Source organism: Pteronotus mesoamericanus, unplaced genomic scaffold, assembly GCF_021234165.1.
Source record: "Pteronotus mesoamericanus isolate MK-2021 breed Mesoamerican mustached bat unplaced genomic scaffold, CSHL_Meso_final contig_50, whole genome shotgun sequence".
Taxonomy (NCBI): domain Eukaryota; kingdom Metazoa; phylum Chordata; class Mammalia; order Chiroptera; family Mormoopidae; genus Pteronotus; species Pteronotus mesoamericanus.
The window spans coordinates 21,362,582-21,378,553 of NW_026555186.1; the positions used below are offsets into that span (position 1 = coordinate 21,362,582).

Consider the following 15,972-nt stretch of genomic DNA (forward strand, 5'->3'; position numbering starts at 1 on the left):
ACAGACTTTCAGTCTACAACACAATCTAAATAATAAATCTTTCTATATAAGTCTGTACCTATCTTAAGTCTCTTAACAACAACAACAAAAAGTTAACATTTAATGCCATCTTGTATTATATTTGCCACAAAATTGTGCTAATATACCTAAATGAAGCAAAAATGAATTAGGCTGGTATCATCTATAAGTCAAGCATCTTACCTACGGTGTTCTCGTAGACTGGCTCTATCAGTCTTCACAGAACTAACAATACATTACATCCTAACATGAGTTGCTTATTTAAGTCAGACTTTACTCTCTTGTCCTCTGGAAAACAGGAGTGCTTGAACATAACTGAACTTGAGGCTTTCAATATGCAAGCAGTGTATTAATAATGGTTTACTCAGTTATGCTCTCTTTTTCTCCATATGTACTATGACTTAACAAAGATATTTATGGATTTGAGTAAAGTCCCCAAAATGTGTCAGAAAAATGGAAGGAGGAAAAACCGGTTTTCTAAGGTGTTCCCTGGGTTTCACATAAAAAAGAGGTCCCAACTATAAATCTGTTTTCTGTCTAATAATTGATATCGACCTTCAAAGGTAACTGCTATAGAAGAAATGTGACTGCCTTGGTCGTCCTGTTCATCTTATGTCATTTTTCTTGTAGCTCTACACTCACCTGTCTTACTAGTTCACCTTCAACCATTATGATGCCTTTCCTTTTTCAGCTTCCATCCTTTCTGTGAAAGTGGATAGTCTCCATTTAATTTGGAACTATAGGAGATTTTGCTATGGATCTTTGACAATTCGAATAATTTAACAGACTTTAATTGAAATAGAGCAAGAGTTGATTCACAGAGGCCTCAGAATTTTTTAAAACTATATGAAATTACTCTGTACTACCACTAAGTGGTGGAAAATGTATATATATTATTTTTAAAAAAAAGAAAAAGAAAAACTGGGCTAAGTGACTTCTGGCTGCCTTCCACTACCTGGTAAATTAGCCCATTGTCATCAGTGAGAGTGAACCATAGTACCAGGTTCGTCTTTCTCTGTTCTCTAAGTAAATAGATAAATCAATAAGTCCCGCAGGCAGATAGGAAGGACACTACCTGCAAAGCCGTCGTCGAAAACATCAGAAGCTGGCATAACACGTCCATTCTAACGGAAATAGGTTCTTTATTATTTAATCAGGACGGCTTCTGGGCGATTCATGAACCACTTATTGAATCACCGAGTTTAAGAAATCTGAAAAAAAATATTGGGAGTTGGTAAACACCATCTCCTGATTGATCAGTAGCACGTAGTGTTTCAGAATGACACGAGAGACTCTACTATATTGGCATTTAAAGGCCATGGAATGGTTTTCCATTGAACATAGTGAATAGTGAATCTATAAATCATAGAAAGCTCATTGTTAAAATCCACCATCATCTTTGGCCTATACAGTCACTAAGTACAGAAAGGTATGCATTTTGTTGGCTGGGCTGCAGTTCCTAAACAATTCATCTTTACAGATCTCTTTTTCTTGAGAGGAGAAACTGAAATAAAATGTTATGAGTCTTTTTGAGCCAACTATAAAATATAAATGTAACCTCAATCCCTGATCAAAATATCACTGGATTTGAAAAAAATATCACACATAGCTGCTAAAGCAATTAAGTCTGCTGCATTAATAAAAAGGAACAAAGAAATTCAAGAAAGTTACTATTATGTCTTTGTGCTCCAGTGAACTGACCTTTTTAAAGGGCCTTGTGTTTTAAAAACCTTTATCATTTGGTCAGATTATGATCAGAGTTGTTTAGTATATTATTAAAGAGGGAGGGAAACAGCCAAATTTTCCCCAATTTCTACCCGTTGTCTTTCACATCTATCTTTCACAAATGGCTTTAATTGTGTGAGTATCCCCATGAGAATACACAACAGATTATATTTTATAAAATACAGGATAAATAAGCTCATTTAAACCCTGTCAATACTAGTCATGCTTACACATACAAAATGTAAAGAGACACAAGGGTGTCCCATTTTTTGGCGTCTCTGGGCCACACTGGAAGAAGAAGAGTTGTCACTTCTTTAAGGCAACGCATTAAATATATAACCCTAACGAAAATTAATGAGCAAAAAAAGCTTTTAAGTAAATTTACAATTTTGTGTTGGGCTGCATTCATAGCCATCCTGGGCTGCTTGAGGCCCTCGGGCCACGGATTGGACTGCAAGGCTTAAATAATGCTTTTTGTATTAATTCTTTTAATTAATGAAATACTTTACTGTAACTAATAAACATTTTACATTTCACACCAAACCAGTGGTGATTTCTAAACTGTATTTTATCAGCAATTTTAGAATTTGCTTTTAATCATGTACTGTCCTTATCAACATATGCCTTCCATATCAATAGGCTAGGTCCTCTAAGGAAATATGGGATTAAAGTTAAAGAGACTGAGGAATAATTCAATGACACAATATATTTCTAAATCTCTTTATATTTATCATATAATCTCAACCTTAGTACTATTTCAACTAGGTAGGTGCTGGAAAGAGATTAAAATTTGGCCTTGTATTTACTATGCATACAGGAATGGTCCTAGCAAATGTGCTGTGCAATAAAAACCGGATGGAGGAGCAAGAAAATGGTGCTTGAAGAGAAGAAGAAGAAGAGGAAAGCCTTCCGAGATGCCCAGGAATACTGAGCAGGTTATATAGTTTGTCTTTCCGGTGACAGACACTAAGGTTCCATTATAAAAACATGAGCCAAGTCAAGGGAGAAATTGCAGGTCTGGCTTGATTTCTGGGGAGAGAAGGTTTTCAACAATGTTTAAATTTAGGTAATATGATCTCATTAAAAACATCTTGGAACACGATATTGTTAGTGATTTGTGTTAAAAAAAACTACCAAAAGATGTCAAACAAATTCTCTGTGGTCTATCTTTACAGCCCTTCACCCAGTTTTTGCACCAAGCAAGCATATTGTTATAATTATCTATTACTAGGATTAAAAAGTGTTAGGTTATGCAGAAGAACAAACTTCTAAAGTGAATTTCCAATTCCTTCAACTTCATTGTTATATTAGTTAATTCAAAAGAACCCATTTTAAACATTTATCTTTTTATGTTTGATTAAAGCACTGTATTAGGTAATTTAAAATCTGTTGTTTAGGCTCTTTAAAATATATGTATTATAAGTTTTTGGAATACAATCAGGCCATTTGTAGATATAAATCAAAACTTTAATGAACAATGTTACCCTGCATAACCTATCTGAATCTTTAAAATGTTACACTACCATCATGTTAACTTTGAAAAGACAATTTTTAAAAAGAATTTCTATTGTTTGCCTGTGAGTTATGTATGACTCACCTTTTCACAGAGTATTTAATATCTTCTCCCCAAGAAAAAATGGCACAAAATTGTTGAAGATAATGATAGAGCTGTAAAGCTTAAAACCTTGATATCATTTAAAATATTTACCACTTAATGCATGTCTCTTAAGAGTTTTTAATACATTTTAGCACTATACATAATTATATACATAACAACATGATGATGTATGCTACCACCTAAACTGATTTAGGAAATGAAGTCAATAAAGATTATAAAGGTGAAATAACATGCCCAAGGGCACACAGTTAGAAAGTGAGACCTAAGTCTATTAGTTTTCAAAGTTCAATACTGAAGCCCCATGTCAGGTGAGATATGGAAGAACATCTGCTTTCCTGAACATTGTTATACATTAGCTTATTTATATTCTTCACAGTTAAGTAACCAAACTCTTAGAATAAACATTAGAGGCCCAATAAAAAAAGGTCCTAAACTGTAGAACAGATGAGTCAATAAATTTTCAAAGACAAATTTTTAATTTTTATTTCTTAGGTGTTTGATTTTTTTTGTTGTTGTTGTTTGTTACCATTAGATTCTATGCCATTCTTATAGAACTCAGTTCTTTTTTCAGCAACAAAATGAAACGTATAATCACTGAATTACAGTTTGACTTATGCTCTATTAAATTATATAAATCTACATTTTTTATTACACTGCTTCCCGCTTATCGAACATTTCTAACACCCACATCGCCAATCCCACTTAAACCCTTGCTCCAGTTCCTCTAATCTATTCAGTAAATTCTGTTTGAGTATGAAGGAAAAAATTTGCCACAACAACATATTAAAATATTTTGGGAACAGCCTGAAATATCACTGGGCCCTATAAAAGTTACTCATTATACAAAAGTTGAAGCACTACATATTAGGCTTCTACCAATGGCTTACTTCTAGAGCAATTCATCATCACTCTCCAGAGATTACTTACTCTAGAAAGCTGGTGATATAGTCTCGACTGCAGGAAGACCAGGAAAAAGGATTGGTATTTGCAGTAATGTGAGCTGCCATAAGTTTTGCTGTTTCATGACCTTTCGTCCCACAAGTATTTCCAATTCCATCATGGTTCATACCAAAACTGTTTTAACAAGGAAGAAACATAAGAAACATAAAAGAAATAAGAAAAAAATAAAACAAACAAACCCCCAATACATCCTTTATTTCCTTATTTGATCATGTATTAGTCTTATCAACATATACCTTCCATATCAATAGACTAGATCCTCTAAGGAAATATAGGATTAAAGTTAAAGAGTCTAAGGAATAATTCAATAATATGATATATTTCTAAATCTGTTTAAATTTATCATATTATCTTAAATGATATCTCATATGATACCAACTCTCCTTAAACAGATACAAAGTATATATTAATTCTCACTTTATAGATTAAAAAAACACATTTAGTAAAGAGAAAAGACCTATTAAAGATCATACAATTAGGTTTGGAATTGTTAGTAGAACCTGCCTTTTAACACGCTAAGAGTTCATTCTATTTCACTATCCTGAATCAGAAGGGAATTATAGAAGAAGACGGTTAGGATCCATTGAGTTCCAGGTTATAGGCCAAACACAGAAATCTTTTTTCTTAATAACATAGATAAAGAATAATTAAATATACAAATAATGTACGTTTGTATGTGTGTTTTCAAAATGCATTTTGAAAAGTCTTGATGTATTTAAGAATTATGAAGATAGTGTTTCTTTATCAATGCCTCTCTCCATTTTTCATAACTTTTCTTTGTTATTTTTATCTCTGTCTTATGATCATGCCTCATTTGAGCAATGTGATCTAAAAATATATTTAAATAACAAATCAAAATTATTCTGTAAAGGATATACCTACTGCATACAAATAAATTTTAACCGTTCATCACAAGTAGCCAGAAATTCAGGTTGAATATTACTAAAAAATTTATGTCTCCATTGAAATCTCCTAATAAGTGAGCTATGATATGTGTTCAAGGAAATAAATGATTTATGGGACAAGAATATAAAATAGATGAGGGTAGCTGCTGGACGTAGTTGAGAACAGATCATTACAAGATAATAAATAAAAATAAATATTAATACATTTATATGTTTAGCAATGTAGAGACATTGAGATTTGCAAGAACAATTAAAGATTTCTGAGAGGGAGATATGGAAGTGATCTGTATTTTAGACAGGTCATAATAACAATTTCGTGGTGCAGACCTGGGAATGGGAAGAGAATGGAGCCAGGGAGAGCAGATGGAAGATCTTAAGCAACTGGAAAATGATGTAAGGCTGAATTAGAGCACTGGATAGAGAGGTGGAGTTAGATTTGAGATACATTTAGAAAGCTGAATGAATTGGCCTTCATAAATACAATATAAAAAAGCTATAATGAGGACATATATATGTTGATATGGAAGGCAGAAAGGAGGAACTAGCATTTCAAGTGGAGAAAGTAACCTAGCAAAGGAAGAGAAGTGTATGTAAATATCCAGAACCCTATGTTAAAATACCAAATAACCTTCAAAGAACACTAATATTTAGTTTTCCCTTTTGATATCAACCCACTAGAGTCAACCTATTTAAATGGTCTTCTAGGAACATGATGGTAGAGTTACAGTTAGTTGAATTAGACATATATTCTGTCAAAACAATCAGGCAAAAATTTACAAGAAAGGTTTCTTTGCTCACATTTTTAACTCAATGAACTTAATATTCTATATTTCTCTACAAGGTTGGTACTAATGTGCAAACACTACTGTGATTCTTGTCAAATGATGAGAGCTTGAAAAATAGTATTTCCTTTTAGCAGCAGCCTTTTCAGCACCCTGCAGCCCTGATAAGGTAGGTGTCGGGAGATGCAGAGGACTTTAAGAAAATCATTTTTGAGATCCTTAACTTCCTTATGTACTCTTTCTTCAAAAAAAACCCCTCAAGTTTCTCCTTTTGAAATCATATTTTTCCCACTGACAAAAGAAAACTTATCTTTCACCCATCCATAATTTTACAATAGTTCCTAGCCTTGGAGTATAACAACATGGGTGTCAAGAGAGAAATTGGAAACATTTGGTTTCAGTTTTGAGAAAGAGAATAACGTTAAATATTGAATAAACTATCATGTAGTTTCTTGCTTTCATCAAATTTATAGGTGTGTATAATCAAATTAACAGCTGATGGGTTGTTAAAAATATTTCTTCATGATAAATCACAATGGTTATATTTTGACAAATAATTCAAAAGAAGTTCAAAGAATTGCGTGATATTTCTACAATAAACTCCTTTCATCTCATCTACTTACTTATGTAAACAAAGCATTCATCATCTGCAGAACAAAATAAAAAACTGAACTGCTGCTGAAATTCTGACTCATTCTACAGGAATACAGATGCAATTATTAAAAATACATCTAAAGATACACCTTATAAAAACTTTGCTTTTGTATTTATTAAAATTTGTAATATGTATTAGCTCCTCTGATCAATCATTAACTAATAATGATTGTTTCCTAATGAACAAGTAAAATATAGAAAAGAATTTTCTTTGACTTAAAAACTTCTTTACAGGAAGTTTTTAAATGTAATTGCTATGTACATATATTTTTGTTATGGAGATATTTGATATAATTAAACATACTTTTAAGCATAAAATATATATTTAAATATGTTAAAAATATTAAAATGTAATATTCCGGGAGGGAGAGAAGAAGCAGGCATATTGAGTTAAAGGGGGGAAAATGTAAAAATTTTGACTATAAAAGAAGAGCAGGTTCATGTATTTTTTTAAAAGCGTAATGATAGTACCAAATTGCTATGGCATTCAGAATCAATTGGATATATTTTTAAAATGTATGTAATAATATTGTTTTCACATGCTAATATATGCAGTACTCCAGAAATTCTATTCTTTGCAATTACTTAGACATAAAATAAAAAATTTTAGACATTAGCTGAAAAATACACAATAGTGTACATCATATTAATACACTCTTTCAGCAGTATAAGGGAGGAGATTTTTTTTTTCCCCTCCTGAGAAAACTGTACTAATGAAGAGTTTGGCAATAAAAAAAGTAAAACTCATTAATGATTAGAGAGAAAAACAAGAGGCCACGTTAAAACCATCACATTGGCAAAAATTAGAATGTAACCTAGGACTAAATGTTGCCAGTGATGTAGAGAAACTGGGATCTTAGTTCACAACATTTGTAGTGCGGTCAGGGCAGCTGTTCCAGAGAGCAAGTCCGTGGTGCTTAATCAAATTAAAGGGGCAGATACATTATGACCCAGCAAACCTATTCTTGGATATGTATCCCAGAAATATTCCCAAAAGAAACATGTGTGAAGATGGTCATGACAGGATTATTTATGATAGCAAGGAATTGAAGACAATCTAGGTGTCTGTCACTGGGGAACAGATAAGTAAACTTTGGCAGATGCATACTATGGAATACTAACAGGAGTTGGAAGCAGCAAACAAGATAGACGTCTTTGCATAGGTATGGGTGCATCTTTAAAACAGTGAAAAAATTAAGAAAAGGAATAATGTCTGTAACACTATATCAAATATGTAAACAAAAATCACATATACACTCTCAGATAACAAAAAGGCCAAGGAACTGTTCCAGAGTAAAGACTAAAGAGACATAACTAAATGCAATGAAAACTGGACTGGGGGGAAAGGTTTATATAAGAACATTGCTGGGACAATTGATGAGATTTGAATATGACTGTATATTGATGATCAAAGTATATCAATGTTAAATTTTCTAATTTGATAATAGTACTGTGGTTACATAGGAGATAATCTTTTCTCCTTAGGAAACAAATACTGAAATATTTGCAGATAAAGGAAATGTCTACAAGTCACTCTAAAATAGTTAAGAAAAAATTCATATACATACACAGAAAGAGAGAAAGGAAATGTTACAAACTGTTAACAACTGAATCTGAGTGAAGGGCACATGGCAAATCTTTTTATTATATCAATATTTCTATAAATCAGAAATCATTTTAAACTTAAAAATGAATACATACATGTAAAAACAACCTTCAATATTTTAAAAAGATATGTATAAACTCAAATATACATATCAAAATTATCAGAGTAGCTATCTATGGGAGTGAACATATGGGAGTGGGAAATGGAAATAGAGAAATAAATACATATATGTACATATTAAATCAGAAGATTCCTTCCCAGGACTGATAATGATGTTGTGCCAAGAACTAAGAAGAGATGGATAGATAAATGGATGGATGGATGGATGGATGGATGGACAGACAGTGGGATAAGTGTAAAATAAACTCAACTCTCTGCTCTTGAGTTTAAAAAAATATTAAAAAAGAAATAACAAGAAAGTTGGTGAACCTGGGACCCACCCTGATGAGTGAACAGCAGTAGCAAGAAAACATGCCCATGGTTGGTTTTATGTATTTAATAAAATAATGTTTCTCATTTGTGGAGGGTTTTAGGAACACAGTGAGAGCGAAAGGTGAGGGGGAAAGTTAGGAGAGACAGTCTTCCATGGGTCTCTTGCGATTACCCACTTTACTGTGGGTAAATAACAAGGCTTACTCTTCACCCAGGTCATCTCTCAGGAAAACTTTAAGAAACGAGGTAACACTGCTGTCTGGATAAAGAGCTGATTTACTTACTGTAGTAGTCCCCCTTTATCTGTGGTTTTAGTCCCCTGTGGTCAACCACAATCCAAAAATATTAAAGAGAAAATTCCAGAAACAAACAATTGATAAGTTTTCAATTCTGAGTACTGTGATGAAATCTTGCACCACCCTGGACATGAATAAAATTTTTGTTCAGTGTATCCACACTGTATATGCTACCCACAAAATAATCAGTTAACAGCCATCTTGGTTATTAAATCAACTATGTATCATGATACGGCAGTGCTTGTGTTCAAGTAACCCTTATTTTATTGTTATAATTGCCCTATTTTATTGTGGCTTACTATCTCACTGTGTGTAACTTATAGATTAAACTTTATCATAGGTATGCATATAGGTATGCATACATGTATGTATAGGAAAAAAACACTATATATAGAGTGTGGTATTATCCACAGTTTCAGGCATTCACTGGGGGCCTTGGAATGTAGCCCCTGAAGACAGGGGGACTACTGTATTTGCTATAAAAGTGGTAGATACCCCAAAGTCAATCTTTCTCAGTTTTGATGAAAACCTATATTGTGTTGTTCCTGTGGGATTCAGGGCCAAGAGGAACCAAAATAAGTGGGCTGATGCTTATGCTGTTTGCCATGGGGTAAAGATAAAATCATTTGTCTCTGACCTAGGAATCTCATATATTTTGATAGCAACCATGCAACAGTAATAAGGTAACTTAGCTTACAAGTAGGGTAAAGTCAAATCTCAAATCCAATCAGAGCAGATGATAGTTGAATAGGATAACATACCCAAACATGAAAAACTAAGTGATCTTTAAAGCAAAGTACTTGAAATTAGTCTTTGCTCTTCAGAAAATGAAGCCCAAATTCTCAATAATATCTGTTAAAACACAGTAAGCTTTTTGTTTTGCTGCCTTCCCCTAAAATAAATTGTATGTTGAAGATTTTCCACTAAACCTCCCAGTGGACACCTCCCATTTCTTTTATCTTAGTATTGAGTTCCTATCTCAAAAGTTTAAAGGACATTTTTTATTTCTACATTGTTCAGTAAAAAGATTTTCCCCCTTTTCCTCTAGATATCACCCAAAGCAATAAGAAAACAACCATAAGACACAATATAATAATGTATGTGGAAGGATGACTGAATACATAAAAATCAAACAAATACAGAAAGACCCAGCACATAAACTCAGCTAAAAGGACCACAGTACGTTGCTCCAAAGTTCAGTGTAATGCTCTGAGGGGCACAACCAACAATACCTTCTTATGAACAATTGGAATGGAAGTGCCAACTGCTAAAATACACTCCCCTGTTCTAGTTGTCAGAAGAGGAGACAAGGCTAACTGTAGGAAGCATTTTTGTAGGAAAGCAGTCTGTCAATAAGGAAAGGTGAGGGATTGTACCTGGCTCACAGTTTTATGAAGAAATACAGGGTTAAAACATTTGAGTCACATACAATACTGTTTATCATTAATAAATGCTTGCTGAGAAAGTAGCTCTGGCCCCTACCTAACGTTAACTTCTGTAAACAATGTATCCAGAAAAATCAAATTCATTCAAAAACGTGTGATTCAGAGGAAACAAGAAATAAATCTACAAATATGTTATGTTAAAAAGAAAACACAAGAAAATGCAAATGGAATATGGATACAGCAGGAAAACAATGTTCCTACAGAAAAGATAAAAACTGGACACACTAATTTGAACAAACTAATGAAGGCAGTATTTTATAAAAACAAGAATTTCATGCAGAGATAAAAGTAATTGGGAATGATGTGGCAGGACAGGAGATAGAAACATGAACTGTCAGAGGAAATAATGGAGGAAAAAGAGCATGTTGAGGTAGCAAAAGAAGAAAATTTGTTTTGTTAGTAATGTTTTAACAAAATATTCCTGCTAAAAACATTTCTCACAGGAGTGAAAAAAGCAAGCAAAATTAAAGTGAATAAAGAGTTGAAAAGATCAAAGTAAAGGAATCCAACATATAAATCACTACTGTCCCCAAAGGAAAGCAATACCATAATAAAACAAATAGAAAAGCAAATTAAAAATTCATGAAAATTTTTGAGAAGTAAAAATGGCTAAAATCTGATTGAAGTGCACCAGACTGCGTCCTAGGAAAAACTGACCCGGAATGAATCCATGCTGAGGCACATAATAGAAAACTTGCCGGACTTCAAAAATAAGATATATTGTAGGCAACTGAGGCAAAAGAACAAATTATCTAATTGTAAAACAGTCATATTAGCCTCAGATTACTCCATGGTGACATTTAATACCAGCACACCATGGAGTAATGCCTAGCAAGAATCTTGCATTCAGCCAAGCTGAGTATAAAATCATCTTGAACAAGAACTCAAGGAATAGAGATCTCATAAATCATTCTTACAAAAATGCTACAAGATAAACCAGCTTTGTTTAAAAATAATGTAAAAGTTTGATAGTTTATTAACAGCATTTGAGTTTTATACCAGGCAATGCACATAACATAACTGGAACTGGTCACCAGTCCAATTAACTCCCTTTTCATAATTCTTAATTATATTTTGTTGTCTTGTTTTAGTGGTTAATTTTAGACTCTCACATAATATATATGGTATATCATACATACTTGAGAGAATAATACATATATTTATACTTTAAAGAATAATTATAGAGCAAACATCCTTGTTACCTCTACCAAATTTAAGAAATTGAACATCTTTGGAATAATAAAAGCTTATCTTTTGTTCACCTTCATAATTACATTTTTCTTTCTCCTTTGAGAGAGAATGATTATCTTGACTTTTGTAGTAATCATTCACTTCACTACCTGTTATAAAACTATGGTCATTAAAACAGCATGATATTGGCAAATGGAACCTCGGATAATAACAAAAATAAAAGCCCTAAAAGACACATGGGACAATATTAACATTTGTTAAATCCAAGTAGTGTGCATATAGATGTCTGTTATAATACACACACATACACAGTTGTGCAAAATATTTTAAAATAAAATACTTTTTAAATGTTTATATAGTTAATAACATGTATCAAATATATACAAAATACTTTATTCTAAAACTTAGCAACTGAATTTTCCTCTCCAACCAATGATGCAAGACAGCTGAGTTGGTTTTTTAAATTGAAATTTTTTTAATTCTAAAGTTTTAAAGTTGACTTTGGGGATCTTGGAACATTTTGCTGCAGAAATAATGGTATAAATTGTTATATGTCCAGGATAGCCCCTACAAAAGCCTATTTATCTTATTTTGCAGACTAAGTCTTTGCCTCTGAAATGAAAAACAGTATATGACAACACTGTTAGAATTAACAATTAAACAATTGAAATACATTTAACATTTTTTTCTGTGGAATTAATATTACTTGTGGAAAATTATATTTAATAAAGGAAGAGATAAAGAAAAGTTACTGAAGAAGGTCTAAAAGTGACTTGTACTATCAAAACGTTCTACAGGTAAATGGTTCTGATTATGTTAAGTCTAAATTTAAAATTTTGTGCTTTTCTTGTTATCCTTCATAAAGATATACCATGATCACTATATAACCTCAGCCTAGCAGTTTTGCTTTTTGTTTTAATTCATGAATGAGAATTAGATGTTATTGAAGTAATTGATCAAGAGTTGGAAAATTGATCAAGAGGAGGAAAAGAGTTAAGTGAATAAAAAGGATGTGTTCCTTCAGGATAGGAGATTTGTCTTCATTGCCACTATATTCACAATACCTTCTATGTTAGGTAAATAGAACAGGTGCTCATTAAATCTTAGGAATCAAATTGTGCATGAGTGAAAGACTACCTACGGACAAAATGTAAAACATGAGAGACAAAATTTGGAAAGCATCATATGCATATGCCTCCTTCGATGATGAATAATGTAATAAAAATATATACAATCATATAAGTAATAAAAGGGGAAAGAGGAGAGTTTAGATCAAAGTAAGTGGCATCACCACCTGGAGACAAGGTGGTTGTTATGTACGCTAAAAATTTGTGCAATAAAGGTTATTCATTAAATTAATCTTCTGTGAAAGATTGAGATGCACAAACTGGCAGTTACAAGACAGGCACAGCATGTAAATAAAGTCCTGCATAGGGATATATTCAATAACCTAATTACGTGTGGTGCCACATGGGTGCTACTGTAATAGGAGGGACCAGTTCGTAAGTTATAGAAATGCCTAATTACTATGCTGTGCTCCTGAAACTAATATCATAGTGAATGTCACCGATAATTGAAAAAATGTTTCAACTTTCTTAAATTTAAGCTTCTGTGACTCAGAGTCTATCATACACATCAATCTATTGACACACGTGCTTTTCCCAAATATGTTTCTATAGTACATTAGTTTTCTATAAAAATGATATTTTTCCTTTGAAATTATGTTCAACAAAACAGAATCCCCTTATATACATATATGAAGAGACATATATAAGGAAAGAATTCCTTATGTTATTTTATTTTAAAGACATATTAGAGGCAGCTCATTGGTGATTATATTTTACATCATTTAACCACATAAGTGGTCATATATGACCACTTACTGCAAAAGCAATATAATGTATTTTGTATTATAAAATAATAGCTTATGCTTGGTTTTGGTACACAATTCTTATTTGTTCTTTTGGAAGATTTAAAAATAAAAGAATAAATACAGACTACTGAGTATAAATGTAATAGGCATTTAGTTGGGAGATTGTTTTTAAAACCATAACAGATGTTTTCAAACCCAACAGAAGATCTGTATAGCTAAGAAAAATCTTAAAATGCCTAATTCATTTTTTTAATCTATGCCATCTTAATTTTATCGTGTCACTAATATATCGACATCATATTTTCTTAAATAATCATAGTTTTTAAACATTGTCTTGCATTTTGTTAAACAATCATCACCACACAGAGCATGTACTTTTAAATTCAGCCACTACAGGAAAAAATAGATGCTCACTCAGTTCTGCAACGTGACAACACATATATAATTAAAGAATTAAAGAAAAGTTTCTTAATGTTTTAAAGTTATTAAAGTTCTTTTTAAAAAAAGAAACTTTACAAGTGATGGCATAGTCTACATTGTGACAACTATAAAATCTCAAAACTTAGGCTTCCCATTGTAGAAGAAAAAATATAAGGGGATAAAGGGACATCTTTCTTAAAAATTACTTTTCATTTGTAATCTCTTTGATCTGTTCTTATCACAGATAAGAGATCTTATCGAGATCTCTTTGATCTTGGCAATGAAGCACTTGTTACAATAAAGCAAAGACAAAATTTAATGGATATACTCAGAGCCTTCTATAGTCACATCTGGCAAACATTTTTAGATTTAATAGTTACCCAATAGGATAGTTATTACAATTTGCTCATGTGTTTTCTAAAACAGAATTTGGAATTCAGTTTTACTTTTGGATTTTATATACAGTTTATTAAACTAAGTGAACTCAAGACTTTGGACTTATTTAGGAAGCTTAAATAGCTTCCTAATAGGAGGAGTCATGCCTAACAGAATCTAGACTGTATGACACGTGTGTAAGCCAAGTTCACATTTAGTATGTCAGTGAAATAACTATTAAAAAATTACACTTTTTCTACTACTATTTTACACTTCTTTTTTTCCTTCATCTAACTATAAAGATGGATGGGACCAGAGGAAATTGAATATTAAAAATATACTAAGGTTTTTGTTGTGGTGTGTGTGTGTGTGTGTGTGTGTGTGTGTGTGTGTGTGAAATAAAGCAAAGACAGGGAAGGTCGCTGGAACAGAGAAACTTGCCATTATAATCTTTTTTGTACTATGAACAAAATGTAACTGAATAGCTTATGCCAGCTGAAATTCATATCAATCAATTAGTATGATGGCATCTGTCTACAAATAGATTTCTTTGTTTTTCCAGCAAAATGAAGGGAATGACTAATCAAAGTTCCTAACACTGATAGTAACTAAATTCTACTTAAGTAGGTTTATTATTTTTGTAATACACACACACATACATAGACTTACTTTATTCTATAATTCCAAATACTTAATTCAGTAATGATTTGACTGTATTTATCTATTACTTTTGTCATTAATGTATATCATGACAAAGGCTGAATTGTTGAAATAATTTGATTGTTATAGTTTATTAAAATAACTTATGTATTAAAGTCTTTGTTATTATCATTGTTTAGCTACTTTGGGAATATGTCTACATATGACACTGCCTATATATGAAAATGTACATTGTATATATAATATACGTGTGTGTATGTATGTGAATGTATGTGTGTATGTCAACATATAAGTAACATAATTTTGACATCTTACTGGCACCAACCAAAATGTTTTACTTATAAAAAGATAATAATGGAGTAACATTGTAATAATAACAGCAATATGTTACAATTTGAAAAATATAAAATTTCATCATGAGTTCACAAAATATAATATGAATGGGAGAAATAAGAAAATAGTATTATCATGCATGGTATAAGTAGTTTGGGAAAATAACAATGGTACTATACAGCTCTGAAGCTCAATCATCTGACAGAGTTAAAAGCTTCAGTCACTTTCCATTGACTAAAAATATTTTCATCCCAAAAGAAAAAAGTCCATTTGCTTCTTCCAAAGGGCAAAAAACCTTAAAAGAACCACACATTTCATTTTAGAGTTAGAGCTTACAATATAAACACTCAGCACTCACTCATTCATTGACAATTATTGACAGAATGCCTATTACATTACATTAAAGGAGTATTTACCTCAGTGCCTAATACCCAATACATCATGTCTAGTTTTAAATTTAAAAATGGCAAGGCATGCAGAAACACAATTAAAAGAGACAAAATAAGCATCAAAACTAGGCTCAGCTATGACACAAATTATATAATTAACAGAGAATTTAAAATCATTATGATTAATATGTTAAGAGCTCTGATGGAAAAAAGTAGAAAATATGCAAGAGCAGGTAGGTAAGATAGACAGAAGAAAATTATGAGACAAAAATCAAAAGGAAATGCTAGAA

General features: G+C 31.9%; 1 protein-coding gene across 1 annotated transcript in view; it reads right to left on the reverse strand.

The window, feature by feature from the left end:
• ADAMTS6 (ADAM metallopeptidase with thrombospondin type 1 motif 6) overlaps nucleotides 1–15,972 on the reverse strand; it is a 226,177-nt gene that overhangs the window by 111,109 nt on the left and 99,096 nt on the right. The window contains exon 9 of the mRNA XM_054578414.1: nucleotides 4,289–4,435. Coding sequence (XP_054434389.1) covers nucleotides 4,289–4,435 — 147 coding nt within the window. The remainder of the gene's footprint in view (nucleotides 1–4,288; nucleotides 4,436–15,972) is intronic.